The following is a 27,814-nucleotide window of genomic DNA, read 5'->3' as shown; positions in this document are numbered from 1 at the left end:
GTTTTTTACAGGACCCATTCCAATTGCTTTTGATGATTAAAATGCCAGATACTGTACCACATGGACTACATTTACCAAATAAAAAACATATGCCTCAACGCAGGATTGAACCATCAACCTCCTGTATGCTAACTGAAAACTCTATCCACTGCACCACCTGTACAGAATGACTAATATGTGCTGACAGATGTAGTTACCATACATGTGGTTACAGTGTTGCCAGATTGCCACTCTTTAACGTCCTTTTTCTGCTGGATGTACTCACTGGAAGATATTTTAAGAGAGACATTTTTTTTATCGCTGGCATGTGAGAAGTCAGGTTGCGAGGCCCGAGAGCAAAAATTTCACTTCACCCTGTATAATGCTACAACACTATTATCTAGAAGGCATGCATATAAAATGCTGCATAATGTATGGAAATTATCTTCATAACATACTTATCTTTATTAAATGGGTCAGCAAAGCATTAGGTTCCTGAAGATATTTCATGGGCGCAGGTCCTTATTTCAAAAATCTTTAAAGAATAAAGGGCTTAACAACATCTGGTATCTTGCAATTTAAATGTTCATCTAACTCATATAAGGTGCTTCCACATATTTATTGCAGTTCTATGATAACCAGAGATGCTCCATGACAGTACCACAACAACTCGATATAATCTCTGAGCCTCAAACTTATTACTCAAAGTAATTGCAAATTTTCTTTTTTAACTTCTGGATGTACTCCAACATTGATTTTATTCTCTCCTTTTGCTTTCTTTAAAAATGGTGAGTAGCACCTTGCCACAGCTTGATGTATCTTCTCAAGTGTTATGGCTGTCAAGTTGGCAATAACTTGGTCCAGAACCACAAATTTTGCAACTTTTCTGCATGCGAGTGTACCTCCTGACTCTAAAGACCTGTCTACAGATACACTGGAGGCTACATCATAGTTGTAGAAGAGAAGCAGCAACTCGCTTTTTTATTAGTGGTGTTTGTCTACATTGTAACTCGAATGATAACTGATTATCTACCAGAAAACAATTTTTCAAATGCCTACAATTCTTGTTAATAAAACAAAATGTCAAAATTACACAGAGACAGAATGACTGGACAGTAGTTTTCTTCAAGACGTGAAATTCTTAGTACTGCCTACTTAAAGTAGAAAATAGTGACCCAAAATTTTGCAGCTGTTGCCTCTTAAGAAAGGAAAGAGTGATTTGTCAAGGAAAGCTGCAGACAGGCATGATTGAAAGACACTCACATATAGCTTTCAGCTACAGCCTTCATCAGTAGACACACACACACACACACACACACACACACACACACACACACACAAACACACACACACACACACACACACACACACACACACACACACACAAGCAAGCACACTTCACATGCTTGTGTGTTCATGTGCGTGTTTGTGTCTCTCTCTTTACTGATGAAAGATATGGCCTAAAGCTAAATGAGAGTTTTTTAATCATGCCTATCTAGAACTTGACATGTCTTCTTTATGGTAAATAGCAATCTAACTTTTTTGCAATGTTGATATTCCTAGCTGAAGTTTCCATTGTTTGATTTGTCAAGGGAAGTTAGAGAGCAGGGTAAAGCTACTCAGAGCCTGGTTGAAGTGACAAGAGTAGGAAGAGATGAAAAACAAAGTGTCAAAGAGAGTAGGACATAAAAAATAGTACACCATTAAGTTCAGTTCCAAAATGACAGAAGGCACAGTGTGAGAAGTAAATATTTTATATAACATGATGCATAGTAAAATCTGAAAAGAATAATGCAGTTAAGTAACAGGAAGAAAATGGAAAAGTAGGAGGAGGAAAACATAGTGAAAATTAAAAATAAAGTTAATGGACTGAGGGACAACAAGTTTCCATCTCCAAACAAAGCTTATCTCTGATCACTACATCCTGAAATTTTAAAAATTTTTTAACTGCATTTTCTGTCCACGTAATTTTAAACTGCATTTTCTGTCCACCTCATTTTAGGATATAACTCTATTTCAAAGAATATACAAAGTTTTTTTTTTTAAATACTGTATTTCTCCTGAGTACATACTTTTTGTTTCTCATACATAATTTGTAGGAGCAGAAGTTTTTCCACAAAAGTTTATTAGTTTATGTTATTCTTCATGTTTGACAGTATTTTATGCAATAAACTGCATATCCAGCAACAATCTCTAACAGTCAAGTGTTGCAGCAACTACTTTTCCTGCTCATTCTATGATGTGTCTCTTCTTCACATAACCTGTGGACATCCTTGCACACCAAGCCCATATGGTGATGAACTGGCAGTACTCAAGTAGTATACTCCTGTGGTAGTGCTGCAACAATAGATGTTTTCCAACTAGTACCATCTACACAAGAAGATTGACATTCAGAGTTCTCATGATCTGTACACACACACACTCACACACACACACACACACACAACTGGATGGACAATGAAAGAGAAAGAAATAAACAGAAGAGTAAAACTGTCCTGGGGAACTCTGGTTACCTAAATGGAGATTTTAAAACTCTGCTTCCAGTGTGTCTGAAATGAAATTTACAACCAGGGTGCATTATCAATTTTCACTTATAGCACTGAGAAAGGGATTTTTTTCAAGTTACTTTAGTTAGTTAGTTAGTTACTTGTTCTACAGATCAAATTCAAGACAAATGTTATGATGTGAAATATGCAATAAGAAAAAACAAAGAAAAAATAAAACATTTTTTCTGTAAAAATGACTAATTACTTCTATTCAACAATTCTCCTATGTATAAAAGGAGCTGTTATGAGAAAAATACTTAATCTAAATTTCAAAACACTCCTGCCATTTGTCAGACATTTTATTTCCACAGGAAAACTGTTAAGGGCTTTTAAAGCTACACGTTTTAACCTTTTCTGTATAAAAATTAGATTGAGTAAAGGATAATATAGATAATATTTCCTTGTAGTGTTGTGTGTGTGAATCTCTCAGTTACTCTCACATTTGGATGGATTGTTGACAATGGTAGTGGTTAGCTTTCTCAGCTACTCAGAGATACTGACAAGGTAGATATGTGTCAACTCCACACAAAATTCTAATTATTTTTTTTGTGAAATTAATCCTTTTTAAGTGAGTGGGGAGTTATTAACCCACAGAAAATCAGGGAATGAAAATGTGCAACATACGATGACCTACTGACTTCTGTAGCCCCACAGTTTGTAATTGTTCTTATAGCAAAAGTAACAAAACCTAAGCAGTTTATGGATGTCCATCTTACTGCATGGATGGGGGACTTCAGCTGATGATATATCTGAGAAAAAGTACCACCACAGCTGTATTGTGAGAATGTCTTTATTCTATCACACGACTAGTTTCTGGGGCACATTGCTGCCATCCTCAGGCTCTGCCTCTGCCACAAGAGTATTTGATTTGCTTGACGCATTTACTGTGGGATCCTTGTTACTAGCACACATGAGCTAGTTTTCATCAGGAGTCTATACTCGACGCTGTGTCGTCTCCAAGACATTCCATAATGTCACACAGGAATATTTTTTGGGGTAACTCGTGAAACCAAGCAAAGTTTTCTGGGTCCAAAAACTGCAATAAGAATTATTTCTGGTCTGAACTCAAGAACATCCTGTAGAGGCCTATTTAATGTGCTAGGAATACTAAATATTGCTTCAGAATATATTTATTCCTTAATGAAATGTCCCTTTAAAAATATGTCTCTTTTTCAGACCAACAGCTCAGATCATGAAATCAATACCGGAGTTAGTTTGTTTCATGTTCCATGAACCATTTTGCATAACAAATCATAATAATATGGAACAAGTCATTTTGCATTCACATCACAAATTAATTTAAATATGGTTAGATAAAGAACAATAAGTGCATTTTTAATTATTATTTTATTTATTTGTTTATTTTAAACATACAAATATGGGTCAGTAATTCATACCCACCACTTTTTATACATTACAATAACAGATATTCTTCTATGGAACAAAAGGAGTTGTCAAAGACAAACTTTTTCAGTTAGTTTTCAAATTTTACTTTGCTGTCTGTCAGATGTTTTACATCCCTGGAAAGGTGATCAAAAATTTTAATTGTGGCATTGTGTACCACTTTCTGTGCTAAAGACAACCTTAATGTGGAGTAGTGAGTGTCTTCTTTCCTTCTAGTACTGCAATTATGTACATCATTTCTCCTTTTGATCTGTGGTGGATTATTTACAACAAACTTCATGAGGAAATAAATATACTGTGAAGCAGCAGCTATGAAGTCTTTCTTTTAAAAGATGACTTCCCCCAGAACACTGTTCCACATGACATTATTGAATGAAAATACGCAAAATATGCCAACTTACTGACTTGTTTCTCCACAAGATTTGCAATGACCAGGTATAAATGTGGCTGAATTAAGTTGTTTTCAGAGTTATAAAATGTACTTTTTCCAGTTTAAATTCTCATATATTTGGACACCTAAAAATTTATTATTTCCTCACCATGTGTTACACTGATCATTGGTGTAGTATTCCTACATGCCTAGATGTGCAGAACTGAACATATTGTGTCTTTTTAAAACTGACAGTGAGACTATACACAGAATAACAGTCATTGATACTTTTAGAACATTGTTTACCAGTTTTCAGTTTCTGTATTTATGCTTGGATTGACAACAATACTAGTATCATTAGCAAAAATAATTAATTCTACTTCTTGTATATTAGATGGAAGATCATTTACATATATATGAAAACAAGAACAATCTTCACAAAGATTTAAAGTCACTTTGGTCCAAGAAGGTGTCATTTATTCAGGAATACACACCTTCAATAACTTGCCAGTGGCCATAAAAAGTTTAACTACCAATGATATTCAGTTCAGAGGAGTCTGAAGGATTTTTGGTGACCAACTCCTTTTACTCCGCTGATGAATTTCTTAGTAGAACCAACTGATATGTGTGTGTGTTTTATTAATAATGTAAAATAACGCAGGTATTAGCACAATCTGATTTCAGTACAAGTTAAATGCAGTAATGCAATCACTGTAAATAGGTATTGTAAAATAATTTTTTCTGTTTTGGTATTTATTACCTTTACGCTTAAATTTTTTTTTCTCTTTCCACATCCATAACAATCATTTAACTTGGGATCTGTGAAAGATACATTAGTGCATTTGTTTTTCATTGTGAATATTTATTTGTTATCTAGATTTTCTGACACGTTCTGCGACCTGAAAGGTCACCTCACCATGGATCAATTGGAATGAAAAGTACATCTAATGTAACCTAATCTAAAATTACTTTCATGTTCGTGTGTGTGTGTGTGTGTGTGTGTGTGTGTGTGTGTGTGTGTGTGTGTGCACAAATGTGATGTTCTACCTGGGGTCAACGTGCGCTCCCATGACAGCCGACAGTTTTCCATTACAGTTGGTACATGTGTCCCAACTGTCACACTGGTAACCAATGAAGGCTGAAGCAGATGTGACAGATTCAGCAAAATATAGTGTAGACCTGCCATGTGAACAGGCTCCTGCAAGAAAATGAATAATTTAGTAACAATATATACCAAACACCTGGCACTGTAGATGTAATCAAAAGTATGGATTAGCATTTTTCTCCTTGTTGAATACATGAACAGAACAAGAAAGAGAGCAGTTGAATTTGGTTCAAAACAATTAGCAGAATGTACTGTGACTTTCATGAAAAGAGAGAGGGAGAGTACAAGGAAGAATATGAAGTAAAAGATAAGAGATACACATACTTAAGGGACAATATCTTACTCAAAAACAGAACTAATTAAACAGACCTCAGTTCTCTTGCAAAAGCATTAAGAACTATGCAAACATGGTTATCATGTTATGGGCTGTGGGATTTAGACCGCTCATCTTCACATATGTATTTTGTGTGACCTGCTATGCCAGCATTAGTGTAATTACAGTTTTTTCTATGATCTCAAAATATCAAGATAACTGTTATAGTTTTTTTCATCTTTAGGAGGATGAGTCAGTTCTTACTTGGAAAAAAACACAGTTGTATTTGTTCTCAACTGTTATGTATTGGATGATACAGCAGTTTGAGAATTTGAGTTTTACAGTGCCCCACAGAACTGAATAAAATGTTTCAAGGACAACTGCACAAAACATAGTACTGATCTGGCAAATTTATGGAGATAATTGTTCCAAAGTTTTTTACTGCTTTGCCATTGTAGTTTTTAAATGTGACTCAGTTACTGAATACGATTCCAAGGGCAGATTATAATTACGTATTTCCAAAATCTAGGTTAAGTCGAACAAGGTGCACCTCTTACTTTATTTCTAGTGGTTTTTTTTTTCATTTTCTTGTAATGATCCTTGGATTGCTGGCAGAACTTTGTCAAATACTGGAACTTTTTCTTTCCATACAATTACACACATTTTATTAACAAGTGATGGTATAAATGAAGGTGGTCAGAAAATTTCTGTAACACTTGTAGGGATGCTGCAGGGCAGATTTTACTGAGACATAAAAACTTGATACATTGCACCATTTCCAAGTTATATAGCATTGAAGTTACCCAATCAGGTAGTTTTGCGCTCAGATTCAAATAGCCTGTGAGAAGCGGTATTGACAAACATATTCTCCGTGTGGTTTTCTCAAGATGAACAAGAAAGCAGTACAAAAACAAACATGGGAAAATATTTAGATGGCAGTGGGGACTGATCCTAACCCAATGGGCCAACAATTTCATGCATTACTATCTACACTGTGGCAGCATCCAACATGCATTATATCAGCCTGAGTATTGAACTTTTATCAACTTGTCATTTGATCATCATCAGGAATCATATCTATGCAATCAATCTTTGTAGGAAGAGTTTGTTTAGGCTGGGCTCACAGTGGCACCGACAGTGGTCATCAGACTGGATCACCAGAGGTTACCCAACAGCATCGGCCAACAGCATGGTAACGGTGCATATGATCTTCTTCGTGAGTCCATGACAGGATCAAGGAGATTATGTTAGAATCCATTCTACATATAAAGTAGGTTAGATTTTAACCTCCAAGGGTGTGATGGATACCACAACATCCCTGTGCTTGGAGATGAATGTTATTCCCTACAACACAGGAAGAAGTCTACAAAGCAGTCAGCAAACTGAAAAACAAAAACTCAGCTGGGCTGGATGAAGTCCCCATTTTTTAATTAAGGACTGTATCAAGAGCCTACTTCCACCTTTAGTTGATATTATAAATCAATCTTTCAAGGAGGGCTTCTTTTCAGACTCTTTAAAATATGCTAAATTACTGCCTCTCTTCAAAAAAGGTGATGCAGGAAAAATTGAAAATTATCGGACAATTTCTCTACTCTCATGCTTTGCAGAAATATTAGAAACTATTATGAAAGACAGGCTAATGAATTATTTAAACAAATACAACTTACTGTCTGTTGACCAGTTTGAATTTTGATCAGGGAAAAGCACAGAATCAGCAACAGCACCCCTCACAAAATAGAAGCATTAGATAAAGGGAACTACACAACAGGTATATTTATTGATCTAACTAAAGTGTTTGATACAGTAGACCACAACATATTTTTTAGTAAGTTAGATGAACTAGGAATAAGGGGACTTGTGAAAAAGTGGTTCCAGTCATATTTAAAAAATAGAAGACAGATAACTGAAATCTCACATATTTCAAGTTGCTCAGACTATATTGTAAAGTATACTTCAGACCCAAATTATGTAAATATAGGTGTCCCACAGGGTAGTGTTCTTGGCCCAATATTATTCCTCATTTACTTAAATGACTTCCCACAGAGCATCAAGCATGGACAAACAATATTGTTCGCTGATGACTCAAATGTTCTAATCAGTGACACCAGATGCAATGAAAGAAAAAGCCGAACAAACACTAAACAGTGTACGTGAATGGGCATCCAATAATAAACTGCCAGCCAGTGTGGTCGATCGGTTCTAGGCGCTACAGTCTGGAACCAGGCGACCGCTACAGTCGCAGGTTCGAATCCTGCCTCGTGCATGGATGTGTGTGATGTCCTTAGATTAGTTAAGTTTAAGTAGTTCTAAGTTCTAGGGGACTAATGACCTTAGAAGTTAAGTCCCATAGAGCTCAGAGCCAATAATAAAGTAGCACTAAAAAAAAAAAATAAAAAAAAAAATAACAACTTTACGTTAAACAATGAAACTATAGAATGTGTAGACAACACAAAATTTCTTGGTATGTATGTTGGCAGTCAGTTAAAGTGGGAAGAACGTATTAAAATACTTACTAACAGAATTGCTACAGCACGCTATGCTCAGAATTCTGACTGCAATGTGTGATACTACATGTGTCAGATCTGTATATTTTTCTTATATCCACTCTGTTATTACCTATGGAATAATATTTTGGGGAGTTAACAGTAAAAATATTCAAATAGTTTTCAAATTACAGAAAAGAGCAATTCGTATCATTACCAGGAGTGGCAGTAGGGCTCACTGCCTTGAACATTTCCAAAAGCTGGAAATCCTAACTGTCCCCTGTGAATACATTTTTCAAAGCATTATGTATGTAAAAAACAATATTGACTGCTATGTTAAAAAGTCTTTAGTATACAGCTATGAAACTAGAAACTAATACAATCTGCATCTAGAGAGAAAAAATAAAGTTAAAACTCAGCAGAGCTTGTTGTACAATGCTGTAAAATTATATAACAAATTACCCCAAAATATAAAAGATATTGACACAATTGGACAGTTCAAAACAAAACTAAAAAAAAATTTATTAAATAAAAGTTATTGCACAGTAATGGACTATCTGAATTAAAACATGTAGCGTAATGAAAGTAGCCTGCATTGTAATACATGAGGAAATAATTATAATATGAAATCCAGAATTGTACAGTACTATAAGAAAATTACATAAGGATATAAAACTAATGTAAGATACTTTAAAAATGTGTGTAAATATTAATTTTATTTGTATAAATTGTAGGTATATTGTATATGATTTTGCTGATGAAATCCACACAATGTAAATTGTTACATGGATTAATAAAGAAATCAATCAATCAATCAATGCTGCAGTGCGGCATTTGCTATTCAAAAGATACCAAATACAAGTAAACAAGTATATCTGCCCTGGAATGAACATGGCGTGTACTGTACACTCTGCCATCAGTTACTGGAGTTACCAGTCAAGTTTTATGAATATATGAAATGAAGACAAAAACGCCATGCCACAAAATTTAAAAATGCTTTAATTTTATGACACCACTTTCCTTTCCCCACCAATGATTAACGTCAGAAGGAGCCAGCACCTTTGAATTTAATGTCCCATTCTTCATGTTTTTCATATTTTTATGTGTATATTATGAAAATATGCAGTTTCAATTATATGCCACATTAAGGATCTCTCTAAAACATATTGTTCTGAGTACAGTTTATTATACTACAATTGTAGGATGTGAACTTTGGTGTTTTGCTAGTGAGGTTATGAGCACTTAATGGTTGAGTTACGTGATAAAGTAGATGTTGCATCTGTTATGTGACACATGGATAAAATCTGTCTGTGAGCAACCAACTGTTATTTATTTAATGAAAGACATAATCATGGTTTTGCAGCAAATTATTTTGTTATAAAAATGGTAAAAATTAATACAGTATTGGCACAATATGCAGATAATCAGAATCTAGTACTGGAAACTTCAATGCTATTTAAACACTTGCTGGTGGCAGTATATATCACAGTGTCTTTTTAGTGCACTTGCACAAAGCTTAGCTTCAAAATTCACTATGGAATAAATTTAACATTTCATAGTATTTGTGGTGCAAGAGTGAAGATATTAGCTTTTTAATTAGTCTTTTGGAAATCATATATAGCACCCAACAAATCACACAAAAACTTTGAAATTGTACTTTTGAGAACATGGTATAGCAGTGAACAGACATGAATACTGGAAATATGTAGTAGCCAGATGTCAAATACTGACATGTCATGTCTAGTTTTACTTGAGCCAGACTGTATCTTTAGTGTGAATATTTGATTATTTAGTAGAGCCTGAATCACATCTGTTCAAGTACTGAAAAGTAGCTTTCATTATCCGAAAGTGTTTCTCACATGGTCTTCGACTTTACATACTCAAGATGATTTGTGGTGACTCTGAAAAGCAAGATTACAAACACTATGTTTTGCTGAATTTATTTGAAGTTGTACAGACATACGCAAATTAAACTTCAATACTGTGATTTAGCGTATGTGTGAAAGATAAACAAAAGTTTAGAATAAGACACTCTGAAATGGTAAAGCACTGGAAAGTGGACACACAAAACATCAAATTCACAAATCACTTCATGTAATAGAATCACCACTACTGGCATAAAAATGCCAGTAAGCAGTAATAATAATTTGTAGACAGCTAATGGCCACCTACCACAGCCAAAAAATGATACATAACTGTAACTTTAAGTAAAACTTATGACATCCTTCTCACTTGAATGAATTAATTTTTTGAATTTATAATTTACACTTAAAATATCCAATAAAAATTTCGTCTACTTGTTGTTTCCAATAAACTTGCGATTTCAGTACATAGAATCCAAACTATATCTTGATTATGATACTTTTATCCTCAGAATGCCAGAAACTCACTATTTCTTGGATTAAACTTACCAGTTTCTCACAGCCCGTATGTGAGAATGTCTGTCAATTTGACTGAAGAAAACAAACTGATTTGAATTTCACCAATTGTCATCCAAAGTCTACACATTCGAGTGATGTTATCAGCTACAGCATGACCGCACACACAGTGACATGCTGGGTTTGAAAAGATCACCTGTCTTTAGCTGATGTCAGTCATCAGCGAAATCCACTGATACTGGTGCCACTCTGACTGCAGCTTTAGCTGCAAAGGTACATGGAAGTATGTACATGAATGAACAATAGCGGCAGGCTTGACACTCAAGGAGTGGTAACAAGGTGTGTCATCCATACTCCTTTGAGAAATATACCAACATGCATTTAGCATACGGTGCTACAGATCAAATTGTACCTGAGGAAATCAACATTTACAATAAACGAGTTCCCAACCATATTATTCTGTTTGCAAATACCTTCATAGCGGATGACAGATGGTTACGGGAGATTGGAAGTTTTTCTGTAACCAATGTTGATGTTGGACGAGAACACTACATATAGAACATTCAATTAGAAGAAAATGTTCTAGATACGATTGCTGCAACACCTAGTACCAGCTGGAAGGCCACTAGTAATGCTTTGGGTCTATGTAAAGTTATTCCGACATTCTTAAAGTATGCCTGCAAATTACAAATAGTAAAATGTATCTGTTTGTTTGTCACTACAGGTTTCGTGTGCTGTAGTATTGGATGTCCTACATGATGCAAACCTATTTCAGTACGACCTACAGAAGGTGCATGATGTAGTGGAAGAGGAGTATCCCTCTCATTACCAATATTTCATGTGGTACTTAAATCAGTGTTGTGGACAGATGAGGCATGCTTCACCAGAGAAGGACCATTCAACACTGAAGACAGTCACATTTGGATCAACGCAAATCAGCATGGCACTTATATTATGTCCTATCAGCATAAGTTTAGGATAAATATTTGAGTAGATATCATAGGCATCTGTTTGGTGGGTCCTGACCTACTTACTCCCCATTTAAATGGGCAGACATATTTAACATTCCATGAAAACGCCCATCTGGTGTATTTAGAAGACATTCCTCTGGCAGTCCACTTTTTCTTATTTCAAAGATAAAGAGAAAAAAAAATCATTACAGCATAGAAAATATTCAAAGGAAAGAGTAGAACATAGATTTTTTCCCAATTTGACTTTAGACATTATACTAAAATATCATCATGCATTGTACACATGTAGTCAAGGTTCTATAACGTGTTGTATCTTGTCATGGGAAAACTTATCTGTTACTCCAAAAAGAGAAAAAGAAGTCAAGATTTTGTAGCAAATGAAGCCATACTAATATTAAGTTCCTCTTCTCCTCACAACTTGTGGGATTTCAGACCATTACATTAAACATTGTTCTTGTTTTCTTTCTGACCTTCCTCCACTGGGAAATTAAAACTGTTCTTGTTAAGAGATATACTGTGTGATCATTAGTCCACTGTAAGGTAACTCACTAAAAACCAGAAGGCATGTTACTCATCCAAGGTAACTTACTGTGTCCTTGCTACCAGGCAAATCCTCAGTCCAATCACAAATTTTGTTTGGTACCCCATATTACCATTCTTTTGTTAATAAATTTTGTTACTTTTCAAAAGTCAAAACAATACTGCACCCTTGCAACAGACTTGATCCACAATTCACAAAATGTCATGTGAGAAAAGTACAAATTGGGTTTCCAATGTTTACATAGTCGATTCCTGTTGGCTTGGGAAGATCATTTTATTTGAGCTAGCACATTATGTGTAAGTTCAGGATATGTTCTAAGATTTAGAACAGCTGAAAATTAATGAGATGTGATCATAATTTTATAATTTTGTGGATACTTTCTGCTGGCCTTCTTGCAGATGGCTGTGACCTGAATTTTCATCCAACCACTGGCCACAGTTTTTTGTTTAAGGACTCTGTGGTATATTATGGTTAAAATAGCTTTCTCAGCTGCAAATGCTTATAGTATCTTAGGGGGATTGCCATAGTCTCTGAAGCATTCTTTAATATGAGTACTTTCAACTGACTCTTAATATCTACATCACTCGTCTTTTCAATGATGCAAGAAGTTAACTGGGTTCAGTACTTCTGATTTTGTTTTGTTACTTCAATTGTGGCTGCTCTGTGTCTGGACAAGAACTTTGGTACCACTGACAACCTTTACATATTATCAAAATTTCTTTGGGGTTTATGAGAGATCTTTTCATAAGCACTGTGCACCCCTTTCTGTGCTAAAGACAACATTAACATTGTCTTTAGCACAGAAAGGGGTGCACAATGCTGCAAATAAAAATTTTTGACCACTTATCCAGTGATATAAAATGTCTAACAGACACAAGATAAAATTTGAAAATAAACTGAAAAAGTTTCTCCTTGATAACTTCTTCTATTCCATAGAAGAATTGCTATGTTTGTAATGTGTAAAAGGTGATGGGTAGGGATAGCTACCTCAATCTTTATAACTTGTTTTCATTTCGGGGAGGGAGGAATTATTATATGGTGATGTTGAGAGTACAAATAGATGTACAAATTAATTTGCAATATGAATGTAAAATGACTCATTTCACATCATGACAATTTATCATGCAAAACAATCCATGGCATGAAAGTAACTAACTAACTGTACAGTAGTCATTGTAGGCTTCACATATTCCCTATTTGACAGCTTAATACCCTGCATGCAGCATCTTCTAGTTACAGCCCTATGCTTTGTGTTTCCACCTATTATGCATTTGTTCTTTTACCACCCATAAAGACACATATGTATTACAACACATTTCAATGAAATGACTAGATACTGTACAAAAATGATTCTCCTCCAATAAACTTCTGTGTAACCAAGATAAGACCTATCTACATCTACATCTACATCCATACTCCGCAAGCTACCTCACGGTGTGTGGTGGAGAGTACCTTGAATACCTCTATCGGTTCTCCCTTCTATTCCAGTCTCGTATTGTTTGTGGAAAGAAAGATTGTCAGTATGCCTCTGTGTAGGCTCTAATCTCTCTGATTTTATCCTCATGGTCTCTTCACGAGATATATGTAGGAGGGAGCAACATACTGCTTGACTCCTCGGTGAAGGTATGTTCTCAAAACTTCAACAAGAGCCTGTACTGAGCTACTGAGTGTCTCTCCTGCAGTCTTTCACTGGAGTTTATCTATCATCTCTGTAACACTTTCATGATTACTAAATGATCCGGTAACGAAGTGCGCTGCTCTCCATTGGATCTTCTCTATCTCTTCTATAAACCCTATCTGGTACGGATCCCACACTGATGAGCAATATTCAAGCAAGTGTACAGTAAACTACTTCCTTTGTTTTTGGATTTCATTTCCTTACGATTCTTCCAATGAATCTCAGTCTGGCATCTGCTTTACCGACAATCAACTTTATATGATCATTCCATTTTAAATCACTCCTAATGCCTACTCCCAGGTAATTTATGGAATTAACTGCTTCCAGTTGCTGACCTGCTATATTGTAGCTAAATGATAAGGGATCTTTCTTTATATGTATTCGCAGCACATTACACTTGTCTACATTGAGAGTCAATTGCCATTCCCTGCACTATATGTCAATGCTCCGCAGATCCTCCTGCATTTCAGTGCAATTTTCCATTGTTACAACCTCTCGAAACATCACAGCATCATCCGCAAAAAGTCCCAGTGAACTTCCGATGTCATCCACAAGGTCATTTATGTATATTGCGAATAGCAATGGTCCTACGACACTCCCCTGTGGCACACCTGAAATCACTTATACTTCGGAAGACTTTTCTCCACTGAGAATGACATGCTGTGTTCTGTTATCTAGGAACTCTTCAATCCAATCACACAATTGGTCTGATAGTCCATATGCTCTTACTTTGTTCATTAAATGACTGTGGGGGGCTGTATCGAACGCCTTGCGGAAGTCAAGAAACATGGCATCTACCTGGGAACTCATGTCTATCGCCCTTTGAGTCTCATGGACGAATAGCGCGAGCTGGGTTTCATACGATCGTCTTTTTCGAAATCCATACTGATTCCTACAGAATAGATTTTTAGTCTCCAGAAAAGTCATTATACTTGAACAAAATATGTGTTCCAAAATCCTACAACTGATCGACATTAGAGATAGAGGTCTATAGTTCTGCACATCTGTTCAACGCCCCTTCATGAAAATGGGGATGACCTGTGCCCTTTTCCAATCCTTTCGAATGCTATGCTCTTATAGAGACCTACAGTACACTGCTGCAGGAAGGGGGGCAAGTTCCTTCGCATACTCTGTGTAAAATCGAACTGGTATCCCATCAGGTCCAGTGGCCTTTCCTCTTTTGAGCAATTTTAATTGTTTCTCTATCCCTCTGTCGTCTATTTCAATATCTACCATTTTGTCATCTGTGTGACAATCTAGAGGAGGAACTACAGTGCAGTCTTCCTCTGTGAAACAGCTTTGGAAAAAGACATTTAGTATTTCGGCCTGGATATTTTGATTTGATCCACCTACCTCTTTGACATAAGACCAAAATTTCTTAGAATTTTCTGCCAAGTCAGTGCATAGAACTTTACTTTCGAATTCATTGAACGCCTCTCGCATAGACCTCCTCACACTACATTTCGCTTTGCATAATTTTTGTTTGTCTGCAAGGCTTTGGCTATGTTTATGTTCCCTTTTCTTCTGCAGCAGTTTTCTAACTCGGTTGTTGTAGCATGGTGGCTCTTTTCCATCTCTTATGACCTTGCTTGGCACATACTCATCTAATGCATATTGTACGATGGTTTTGAACTTTGTCCACTGAGCCTCAATACTATCTGTACTTGAGACAAAACTTTCGTGTTGAGCCGTCAAGTACTCTGAAATCTGCTTTTTGTCACTTTTGCTAACCAGAAAAATCTTCCTACCTTTTTTAGTATTTCTATTTATGGCTTTGTGGTCGCTAATTCCCTGTTCTGCATTAACTGTTTCAAATAGTTCGGGTCTGTTTGTCACCAGAAGGTCTAATATGTTATTGCCATGAGTCGGTTCTCTGTTTAACTGTTCAAGGTAGTTTTCAGATAATACACTTAAAAAAATTTAACTGGATTCTTTGTCCCTGCCACCCATTATAAACATTTGAGTCTCCCAGTCTATATCTGGCAAATTAAAATCTCCACCCAGAACTATAACTTAGTGGGGAAATCTACTCAAAATATTTTCCAAATTTTCCTTCAGGTTCTCTGCCACAACAGCTGCTGAGCCAGGGGGCCTATAGAGACATCCAACTACCATGTTTGAGCATGCTCTAACCGTGACCTTCACCCAAATTATTTCACATTTCAGATCTCCATCAATTTCCTTCGATACTATCGCACTTTTTATCACTAAAAACATGCCTCCCCCCTCACTGTCCAGCCTGTCTCTGCAGTATACACTCCAATCTGAATTTAGAATTTAATTACTGTTTACATCTGGTTTCAGCCAACTTTGTCCCAAGTACTATGTGGGCATTGTGACTGTTTATTAATGAGAGCAGTTCTGGGACCTTTCTATAGACGCTCCTGCAGTTTACTATTACCACATTAATATTGTTATTCCCTGTTGCGTTTTGCCTACTACTACCTTGTCACATCTCAGGAGGCACCTTGTCGGGCCTAGGGAGGGAATTCTCTAACCTAAAAAACCCACATGTGCACTTCACATGTACTCCGCTACCCTTGTAGCCACTTCCTGCGTGTAGTGCGAGCCTGACCTATTCAGGGGGACCCTACATTTCTCCACCCAATAACAGTGGTCAAGAAATTTGCACCCCAGATCTCAGCAGAATCGTCTGAGCCTCTGGTTTAAGCCTTCCACTCGGCTCCAAACCAAAGGACCGCAATTGGTTCTGGGAACAATAATACAAATAGTTATCTCAGATTCCACCCCGCGAGCAAGGCTTCCCGCCTTCACCACCTCCGCCAACCGGCTGTATGAACTGAGGATGACCTCTGAACCCAGACGACAGGAGTCATTGGTGCCAACATGAGCAACAACTTGCAGTCGGGTGCAACGAGTGCTCTCTATTACTGCCAGCAGGGCCTCCTCCACATCTCGGATGAGACCCCCGGCAAGCAGACAGAGTGAACACTGGCCTTCTTCCCCGACCTTTCTGCTATTTCCCTAATGGGCTCCATCACCCACCAAACGTTGGAGCTCCCAATCACTAATAAACCCCTCCCCCTGTGTGCCTGCTCAGACCTCCCATTCAGGTCACTCATGAACAGCAGCTCAGCCACAAACAGATCTCTAGTGTGATCCCCTCCTCTGACACCAATTAGCGTATCAACTAGCCACTGACCACCACGGCTCTGGTCACCCAGTATCACCCTGGCCTTGAGAAGTTCAACCACATGCTTCATCACAGCTTCAAGTACATCTCATCATGCATTGAGATGAGGGATATCCAACCCAAAATCCTGCCCACATCATTCAAAATAGAATATCCTTACCCACTGCTGTTCCAATCTTGCTTCCAATCCTGTAAGAGGGGGTATCAGGAATAAAAAGAAAGAGAGAGAGAGAGAAAGAGAAGTGAAATAACACTGTGTTGTATGCATTTCTGCCGCTAGGTGTGTATAGCTCAGCTCATTACCAGTTCAGTGCCATCTGTGTTGTCGACAAGGCTCATTTTGTTCATCTGCAATTATTGTTTCTGCTAGGACTGTTTTGTTCTTGTTTCGCTTTTTAGGATGGCATGTTTAAGTGAACAACATACAGCTGTGAAATTTTGTTTTCTACTCACTAAAAATGCTGCTGAAACTGATGTTGATGTTGAAAACAGCTTACCAAGATGACACTATAGGAGAAACTCAGGCATACGAGCAGTTTGCTCAATTTAAAAATAGTGACATGTTGATTCATGACAAAGCTCGTTCTGGATGTCCATCAACTTGAAAAAAATTGAGAGCTTGTCCTCACAGACTGTCAACAGACAATTGATTAACTGTCTGAGATTAGTGGGTTATCTTGGAGATTGGTTCAGCAAATTTTAATGAAAGACAGACCTCAATCAAACTCTTTGTTTGGAAGTTTTAAGAAGATTGCATGACAGTATTCATCAAAAAAGACCCTATTTGTGGCAGCCAGGAGACTCGTTCTTCCACTACAACACACCTGCACACATAGCCATCTCTGCTGAACAGTTTTTGACTAAAAGTGGGATGGTTCCGCTGCCCCACGCACCTTACTTGCCTGAACTGGCCCTGTGCTACTTTTTCTTATTTACACACGTAAAAAGGGGCATGAAAGGGGACAGATTTGACAACATTGAAGCAGTCACGGCAAAATTGAGTAAAAAGCTGTCAGCGATTTCTAAAGCTGACTACAAAGAATATTCCAAGCAGTGGAAGCACCAGTGGGACAAATGTATTAGTTGTAATGGAGAGTATTCTGAAGGGGATGAGGTTGTTTTGTAAGCAATTTGAAAGTATATAGCTTTCTAAATTTTTTTTACTTAAAAAAAAATCCTCACATGCCACAACGCCACAGGTCAGCTATGTTATACATCAGCTATGCTGCATTTGATTCTATGTGGGCATGACAATTAACCAACTGTCTACTCACATGAATGGCCACCACCGAGCTATGGTAAACCATATATTTGATCATCCAGTTGCCGAACAGGCTGCGCACCACAACATGAATGACTTCAACAGCTCTTTTGCTGCACTAGCCATTTGGATACCCCCTCATAGCACGTGTTTCTCTAAACTACGCATGTGGGCATTGTCTCTCCAGTATATCCAGTGCTCTTGCAGCCCCTGCCCCCACACCCCTGCCAACTCTCCTGACATAAACCTCTGCTTACCTGTTTTCCACTGCCTCGCCTTACCTCTCCTGCTCCATACTGATCATGTCCTGTGTTTTCCTACCACTCTTCCTCCAACCCCCCCCCCCCCCCCCCCCCCCCAATCACTCCCAGTGCAGGTACTCTCTCCCTCTCCCTCCCTCCCTCTCTCTCTCTCCCCATTTCCCCATTTTCCACCCCTATTTGCTTTCTCTCTTTCCTGTCTCCTTCATCTTCACCTTCCACTTCTTCTTCCCCCCCCCCCCCCCCTCACTGTATCTCTTGTCTCTTGTTCACTCTATCTTCTGAACCCCTTTGGTTTGGATGTTTGCATGATTGTGTGTGTGAATGTGTCTACTTTGGCAAGATAGAGAGAGAGAGAGAAAGATATCCATCAGCTAGCACTTTATCTAGCTTACACAACAAATAATTTAGGACTAAGGTAACAACTCATTGAATAGTAGAGGTGTCACTGTGTGCCAACCATCCACCCACACTTCCACCTCCATCCCCCACCCCCCGCACACACATCAGTATGGCTACCTGGTGCCCACATACACACACACATGGGGCCAGTTGAATACAATGTGGTGTGACAGGACTTAAGTTCTACAGTTTGACTGGGAAGAGGGGATGTATCAGGTGGAGTGGGTGAGAGGAGAAAGGAGGCAAGGATACAGAGCAAACCATCACAATTTCATATTACAATATTATGAGAAGGCAAGTTGCTACTCACCATATAGGGGAAATGCTGAGTCACAGATAGGCACAACAAAAAAACAAAAGATTTGAGAATCTTTTTGTAGTGCCTATCTGAAACTCAGCATCTCCACTATATAGTGAATAGCAACTTTCCTTCTCATAATATTGTTACATTTCAACCCAGATTTTCCAATGTATGATTTCATATTAGTTACTTCTTCCCATATGTGATGGTCACTAACATACAAATGAATATCCTCATGTCCCAGAACCATCCTACAACCCACAGTATAATTTATTCAAGCATTTTCACTTCCCAAAACCATGAAATTGTTGTCCACAGTTCCCTTTAAAGCCATCTAACACTTTTGTCTGCCCATTTCCCATGTCTGTTTCACATTTCACAATTGCCCAGTTTTATCTCCAATATTCTCCTAGTGTTTACCCATCACCTGTTGGCATAGTCCATATCAATTCAGGCAGGCTAGGAAAAATCCTTAGCTTCATAGTCTCGGATATTATTTAATTTAGCATAGGTTAAAATGAAGGACTAAGTAATGAACATGTATTTTTTTGTTTTCTCCAAAAATATTCTACTCTGAGATACAGCCCTCCAAAGATGAAACTGCACATACTACTTTGAAGATGCGAATTTTGGAAAAAATTTTAAAATGATGTAACTGTGGAACAGCTCTAGATATTTTGTTGGATTTTTTATTTGGAAGATAATTGCTTTATGATTACCAAGAAACCCTCCACTTGGACTTACCTGTCAAAGTTCTTTTACTATAGTGTTCTGAACTTTTTTATAATTTGTGGAAAAAGGTTTTTTTTTTTTTCAAAATGCCAGTCCATAAAATTTTGATTTTTTTCTGTTGATTAGTACCAAACAGTTCTACATTCCCTGAAAAGGAGAGTTTCCACTTTTAGGTTGAACAGGTGTTACAAACAACTGAAATTTTTGCCACACATGAGACCTGTTTTATTACCACATTATCACATAACAGGCTCATAAAAATCAAAACCTAGCCTTATTTAACATAATTTTAGTTTTGAAAGATGAGTAAGAGACTCATTTTTCAAGCATTTTAAATGGTTCCAAAATGTATGTGAAAGGTCCAAAGAACTGAAGGTTTCAACTGATACAACTTCTGTGCACTCTGTTTTGTACTAAAATAAGCCAGTCAGTTAACTAAAAATGTTCTCCACTGCTTCAGTATCTTCCTTTGATATAGAGTGATGCCTTCCTGTTGAAACAATAGGAACTGGAGCACTCACAATCTTCAAAACATTGTGAACAGGAAGTGAGCACTGATGGCACTGATGCTGGCCTTCAGCTGGAAACCTATATCCAGCAGCTGGTCCATGTTGTAGCATAAAGTTCACTACGATTTTGTTTAACTCATAACTGGTGTCTATAATCTCTGCAATCCACCAGTCACACTCATACATACACACACACCACAAACATCTCCCTTCTCAGGTTGTGAATCTGAATATTATCCTGCTGTTTCTGAGGTGTTTTCTTCTTTCTTGCTCTTTAAAGTGCATGTTGCATAAGTTTGCCCCTCACTTTGAGTCCAAAAATGTGTCTTCTGAATTCCTTTCACAGAAGTAGTTTGTTTGGACCATTCTTCTTTTCTCTGCTCGTGGAATTCTTCAACTTTGTCTTTGGACAAAAGAATGAGGGCTCTGGATGAGTAAGATTTCATGACTCTCATAAAATCCTTGGCATTCTGAATCGCAGCCGTATTTGGTTTGGAAACATTATGTTTTGTAACATGGTGCTTCAGCAGGCCTCCTACACCATCACAAGGCCCCTTCCAATAACCAGTAGCACTGTATACCCAATCGGTTGGCACAAGCGATTTACTCGATTCAAATAGCTGGTAACGATGCCCAGACATGAGCAGCACGCTGCTCACAATCCTTCCTACTTCTCCTTAAGAGAGATTCTGCAGTCCACCCCATCTACATAATACCCTGGTCCCTCTTTATGTTACATCCACTCCCAACCAATTGCCATTCCTGTAAAAGACCCAGGTGCAAATCCTGTCTGATATACCCACCCAGCACATCTTCCTCCAGTGCTGTCATAGGCTTATTTTATTCCAGCAGAGGCAGGGCCTATTGTGGAAGCAGTCATGTCACATACCTGCCCTGTTGCAATTTCTGCATGGAATTTTATACGTGCATGGCCACCAACCAGTTGTCCATGTCAGTGAGAGGCCACTACCACAGCATGGCCAAGAACAGAGACGAACTTCTATTGGCAGAATGTGCCATTGAGTGCAACATGCTCAATTTCAATGGCTGTTCCACAACTTGAGCCGCATGGATCCTTCCCCACAACACCAGCTTGTCTGAACTACACAGATGGGAGCTGTACATGCATCACTTCTTTGTTCCCATAATTTGCCTGGCTCAATCTCTGCTTACCTGCTACCCCACACCTACCTCCATCCTCATCCCACACTCTCTCCCTCCCCTGTTGTTTCACTCTCTCTCACAACACACTTTCACGTCATCATGTCATCATCATCATCATATGCCACATGAATTCACTGATGCTGGTGTTCATGCCACATTTCTACCCTGTGCACCTACTGCCTCTCCCTCCTGTATTGCTGTCTCTTGCAGCTGATGCCACCCTCCCAGTCATCACAGTTCTCAGCCACCCTCTCACTATCATCCCTTCTTTCTCCCTTCACCCAATCCATCCTACACAAATCCTTACCCCAGCCAAGCTGCAGAACTGCTGAACTGCTGTCTTGGCACAGTGTATTTAGCATGCACATGGTATCTGCTGGTTTGTGAGTTTGTGAGTGGAGAGTGGGGCAGTGGGAGGGATGTGGGGGGGGGGGGGGGGGGGGGGAAGAAAGGTATCACATGTGAGATCTGGCTCGTAAAAGTATTTGTTTCAAAGATACTAAAGTTTTAAGTCTTGTTTATATGATGCATGTTGACGACTCAACTGTTCAGTATGTTGTTACCTTCAGTCCTTATTCATGCTCATGTTAGAAAAAAAAAAAACTTGAATGACTAGAGACAGGACTTTCATATTCACAAGACATGTACATTAGTATGTTCTGCCAAAATGATTAGCATTTGAACCATGTCAGCCTGCGGGTTCGAGGTCAACATCCTACCACGGCACAACCCACCTACTGGTAATATGTTGCTGCAGCTCTCATTGTCACTATAAGCAGAAGGTAATGGATCAGTGTGACTTGAGTAGATGTGCAGGAAGCCTTGCAGATGTATGCGTGCCTCGAATCATTGAGCTTGAACAAAGCTGCAGTATTGGCATGAGAGAATGTGATGCATCCTTCTAGGAAATTGCTGCTCATGTGAGACAAAATGTTTTGACAGTGCAATGGGTCATGGAAGGCCATAGAACATGACGAGATGGGTCAGGTCACACAACCCAGACCAATCCCCGATATGATCGACACCTCATCCGAATGGCACTGCAGGTCAGATCTGCATCCTCCTCAGCTTTGACGCAACAGTGGAATAGTGTAACACATCATACATTATCAGGGATGACAGTTCATCACTGTTTATTATGACACAGGTTACCTGCCTGTCATCCACTTCTCTGTCTACCTTTGATGAATGTACATAAACATGCTAGACAGTGATGGTGTATGAAACTAGGTCACTGGGGACAGGAATGTCATCAGATAATATTTCTGGACGAATCCAGGTTCCGTTTGTTTGAAAATAATTGTCGCATTTTGATTCTCCACAGATAGGGGAGCAAATCACACTGACTGAATTCACACAAAACATAAAGCATCAACTCAAGGCATTATAGTGTGGGGTGCTTTTGGGTACAACTACAAATCACAGCTGATGCATGTTCAGGGCACTGTAACCAGTGTGACGTATGCGAATGACATCCTGCGACCCATAGCCATATCCTTTCTGCACTACATCCCAAAGACCATTTTTCAGTGAGGCGATGCATAATCACATATTGCTGCATGGACACATGCCTTCTTGGTGTCACACTATGTCAGCCTTTTGTCCTGGCCTGCCAAATCATCAGACCTGTCACCAATTGAAAAAGTGAGAGATATGGTGAAACAATGGGTACAACACTGTGACCCAATGCCAACTGCCACAGATAAACTTTGGAACCTGGTGAATGCAGAATGGATGGCTATACCACAGGATGCCATTCATGTCTTATACGTGTCAATACTATCACGCATGGAACAAGTTATCAGGCCTCATGGTGGACCCTGTGCCTACTAGGCAACAGGGCACATGGTGAACTGAGGTGGCTGAAATGCTAATCACTTCTGCAGAACATATTAGTGCACATGTCCTGTGAATATGAACTTCCTATCTCTATACATTCAAGTTGTTCTCCTTTTTTCTGAACATGTGTGTATTTACATTCTACCACATCTTTCCAATGCTATATTTAATCATCAAGCACATGCTTCCAAAATATCTGTTCCATGTAGTTTTCAGAGAAAGAATTCAGTATTATTTAGCAGGATACCATGTCACACCCACACTCTCAAAGCTTAAATTAACCTAACTGATTAGTGGGTTATTAAACTCTCCTACAATGATAACACTATGATCGCGAAATGTTTATGTTGGTGTATTAAGATTCCTTCTACAGTTTACAGTTACTTTTGGTGTGAATCTGGTGATAAAAAGAAGGGCCTAATTAAAAATTTATCCTTACTCTTGATACTGTCTTGTCCAAACAATATCCCACATAGCTTGAATTTCTATCTCCATATCTCAGTCTATGTGAATTTCTTGCCTGCTATGACACATTCATAACGTGAAAAAACTCTGTGATAATAACATAAATACCTTCTTTATAGAATTCTGTACGATATCCTACATAAGAACAAAAGCCACAGACTATTTTCTTAAATAACAACTGATAAAATTACAGGTGTCTCTGTTCCAACTAAATGCTATGCGAAGTACTGTCATGAATGTGGAGCTGGAAAAGATTGTGGATGAGAAATGTGTGGACACAGTGTACTGGCAGGAGTCATACACAAGGAATGGTTAAATAACTGGTCTCATAAATACAACAGTGATTGCAGTGGGCACAAATCCCTAAGCTGCAGTCATATTAGTCAACAGGCAGTGGACTGTGATAAATGTCTCACAACCTTGCTCTTATCACACAGTTATGGAAGAAACATGTAAGGGGAATAATGTATGGGTAATTTCATCAATTTATCCTCAGTTTTCTGATGAGATCCATTCATTTGGAGAATGTGTAGAGAGAATTGCATGATACACATGACATAAAAAGATAATCATCATTGCAGATATCAACATGTATTCAACACTATGGCTCTCATTATGAACAGATACAAAAGGCTGGTACCTTAAGAAAAAAAACAAACAAAAAACCTGTACATGGTTAACAAGGAGGGTAAATCCATCCCACACATACAACAACAGGTTAGGAGTAAAATCAAACTCTGACATTACAGTAGCAAATATAAAATCTCTCGAGCTTATCACATCATGACAGGTACGTAATGGTGCTACACACAGCCATCATAATGTCATAATCATTGCCACACACACAACACAAGAAATACAATAAGCTGCTTCTGTTTAGTAAAACAGACCGGCAAAAATTACAGGACTTTGTAGCTACACATGATCTTTCACAGACTGAAGACAGCACTGACTATAAGATACGTAGACTGATAGAGATCTTGCAAGATGTATAAGATAAAGAAATCCCAACAGTAATAGATAAGAGTAAAAGGAAAATATCCTGATCAAATAGTCTTAGCAGACTCAAAAGGGATTTGAGAACCAAACACATACAATACCAGAGGGTAATAACTGCTAGAAAATGACCAATATGACTGCAGCAGTTTAAGGAGGTGAAGCAACAATATAAGGACCCGATACTGCAAAGAAATGCCATTGGGACAAATGTTTTTGAACAGAGATAAGTGACAACTTATGGAGAACCCAACAAACTGTTGACCAAGAGGGTAAAAACAGCATTTATGCTAGCCATACTTAGGCAGTATGACGGAACCATCAGGGATGGAGAACAATGGAATTTCTTCTTTACAGACTCCTTCCCGATGACAATCGCAACACAGATTATCTACACTATACCAATTTAAGAGCTTAAATACAGACAGAATACATAGTCGAGTCTGTCACCTGCCTATTAACACAGGAAGAGGTAGTGCTAGCCATAGAAAAATTAAAAGCTGAAAAAGCACAAGGCCCAGATGGCATTCACTCTGGAACCCTTAAACGAGTAGCACCGTAGATTACCCCATTATGAACTGTGGTAATAAATGAAGCACTAAGAGTGAGAAGAGTTCCTAAAACCTGAAAATTAGCAAACACAGTAACCATCAAGAAGTCAGAAGACAAAGACTCAACAAATCCAAAGCTGTATCCGCTGATTTTCTTGGCTAAGATTATGAAGTGGCTTCTGCATAACTAATTGGAGGATCACAGATGACTCCTGGAGCTCTCTCTGCGCCATATGAGTTCTGTAGAAATAGTTTGATTGATGCTGCAATTAACCAGGCACTCAAATGAGCCACACAACATCAACTGCAAGAATGTAGTGCCCATACCTGTGCACATCACAGGGGCATTTGATAAGTTCTGACAGCCCACAATGCTCATATGACTATGAGAATTGCAAGTATGAGCAACACCATACAACAGACTACTAGACTACTGTCATGATAGAGCAGTTGGATGGTTGGTGGGTAAACTGAAAGTGATGAAAAGAATTAGGAAGAGGTGCCCGGAGGTTTCAGTCTGAAAAACAAGCTCACTGTGGCTCTGGACCAGAGAGACTACATTTATGATTGAAAGGAAAACTACAGAGAATCACAATTGCAAAACAGCACACCTATAATTCACAGAAAACACATATTTTGGGATGTTTTCACTGAGACCTTCCTAAAGAAATGGATGAGAACACACAGACTGATAGGATTGTCACACACACTGATGATCTGTTGGTTGTGTTGTTGGAAAATTCAAGTAGAGAACTGGAAGCCAAAGCCACAGCTATTTTTATTTATTTATTTATTTTTATTTATTTATTTTATCCATCTTTCAGCACTAACGTGCAATCGATGTCGTCAGAAGAGTTACAGCTATTTGTACATTATGTTTTACATACCAAAATATTACATAGTAAAATATAGCAATGTTGTAAACTATTAGCTTACAAAAGCCTCTACACCTAGATCCATACATAACAGTAAGCCATAATTTATCAGCATTAACATGCAATCAATGTTGTCAGAAGTATTATAGCTATTTGTACATTATGTTTCATATAACAAAGATATTACATGGAAAGAAAAAAAAAGACAGTGTTGTACCCTATTACCTTATAGCTAGCTGCCTCTACATCCATAACTATACATAACAGTAAGCCTTAGTTTATCAATAAATTAGATCATCTTTACAACCATTCTGAAATTCTTCTACACTGTAGAAAGTATTTTTCGTCATCCACACTTTGGTTTTAGTTTTGAAAATATCCATTGAAACCAATTGAGCCTGTACAGGTAAAGTGCTGAATAATTTTATGCCTATGTATTCATAGCTAGATTGGGTTTTCCTTAAGCCTGGTTGTGGGTATATCAATCATATTTGTTTGTCGAGTATTGTGTTGATGAACTGATTTCCTTATAGTGTAGTGGTTTAAGTTTTCTTTTATGTTTAATAGGCAACAATATATGTAAAGAGATGGGACTGTGAGAATTTTTAAGTCTCTAAAATAAGGTCTACATGTGGTCTTGTTGTCAGTAATTCTGTAAAAACGTCTAATTGCTTTCTTCTGCCAAGTGAAAATTTTTTTGGCTCCTGGAGAGTTACCCCATAAAAGAATGCCATATTGTAGATTTTTGATACAGGACTTGTCACCCTTTTTGTATAATGGTATGACAACTGTTTTTTTTTTTTTTTTTTTTTTTTTGAGACATTCTGGAAAGTGTCCACTCGAGAGCATCCAGTTTATCAGTATGCAAAGAGGATATGTTATGAGATCTACAATTTTTTTAATTACATAGTTTGACAGGCCATACACATCTTCAGATCTAGAGTATCCTAATTTAGAGGTTGCTTTAATTATATCAGTTACTTGTACTTCTCTCCATTTACAAGCTGACACTATGTTTGTAATGTTTTGTTGAAAATTTCTGCCAGATATGGGGTGAGAAATAGGTGTATGTGTTGAATTGGAATTCTGGTTGCTGTGGGTTGGAAGGCTAAGATTGGCAGAGTTGACAAAAAAGTGATTGAAATCATCAGCAGTGACGTTAGCAGCATTTGTGTTGTCTTCGTTGTTTATATCCATACCTAGCTCTGCTTTTATTACTTTCCATGCAGCCTTACATTTATTGTGTGATTTTTTAATGAAATCACCATTTTCCTTACACTTGGCTATTTTAATTTCAGATCTATATTTTCTTTTCAGGTTTTTGTAAGTTTCTTTATCTACTGCTCCCTTTTTGACCTTATCGTGACAAGTAATTACCAATAGTCTCAGTTTTTGTAATTGGGGTGAAAACCACTTCTTTAAAGTTGAGTGGCTAGGCTTCCAAACTTTTTTTTTTTTTTGTTTTTTAACCAGTGGACAACATGTGTGGAAGATTTCAGAAATGATTTTGAGGAATGTGCTGAAGGCTTCATCAACA

At 37.9% G+C, this 27,814-nt stretch overlaps 1 protein-coding gene across 2 annotated transcripts in view; it reads right to left on the bottom strand.

The window, feature by feature from the left end:
• Window positions 1-2,065: 2,065 nt before the first annotated feature.
• LOC124607306 (phospholipase A1-like) overlaps window positions 2,066-27,814 on the bottom strand; it is a 113,832-nt gene continuing 88,083 nt past the window's right edge. Inside the window, exons 6-7 of one of the 2 annotated variants that reach the window (XM_047139601.1) lie at window positions 5,347-5,497; window positions 2,066-2,316 (exon numbers count right to left, since the gene is read on the bottom strand). In XM_047139601.1, the coding sequence (XP_046995557.1) occupies window positions 2,232-2,316; window positions 5,347-5,497 (236 nt within the window). In that variant the 3' untranslated portion in view covers window positions 2,066-2,231. The remainder of the gene's footprint in view (window positions 2,317-5,346; window positions 5,498-27,814) is intronic. The other variant, XM_047139602.1, reaches the window with a different exon arrangement.

This window comes from Schistocerca americana, chromosome 3, assembly GCF_021461395.2.
Source record: "Schistocerca americana isolate TAMUIC-IGC-003095 chromosome 3, iqSchAmer2.1, whole genome shotgun sequence".
NCBI lineage: Eukaryota > Metazoa > Arthropoda > Insecta > Orthoptera > Acrididae > Schistocerca > Schistocerca americana.
Note: the sequence above shows the minus strand (reverse complement) of the source record. Positions and strands in the feature narration are given on the sequence as shown.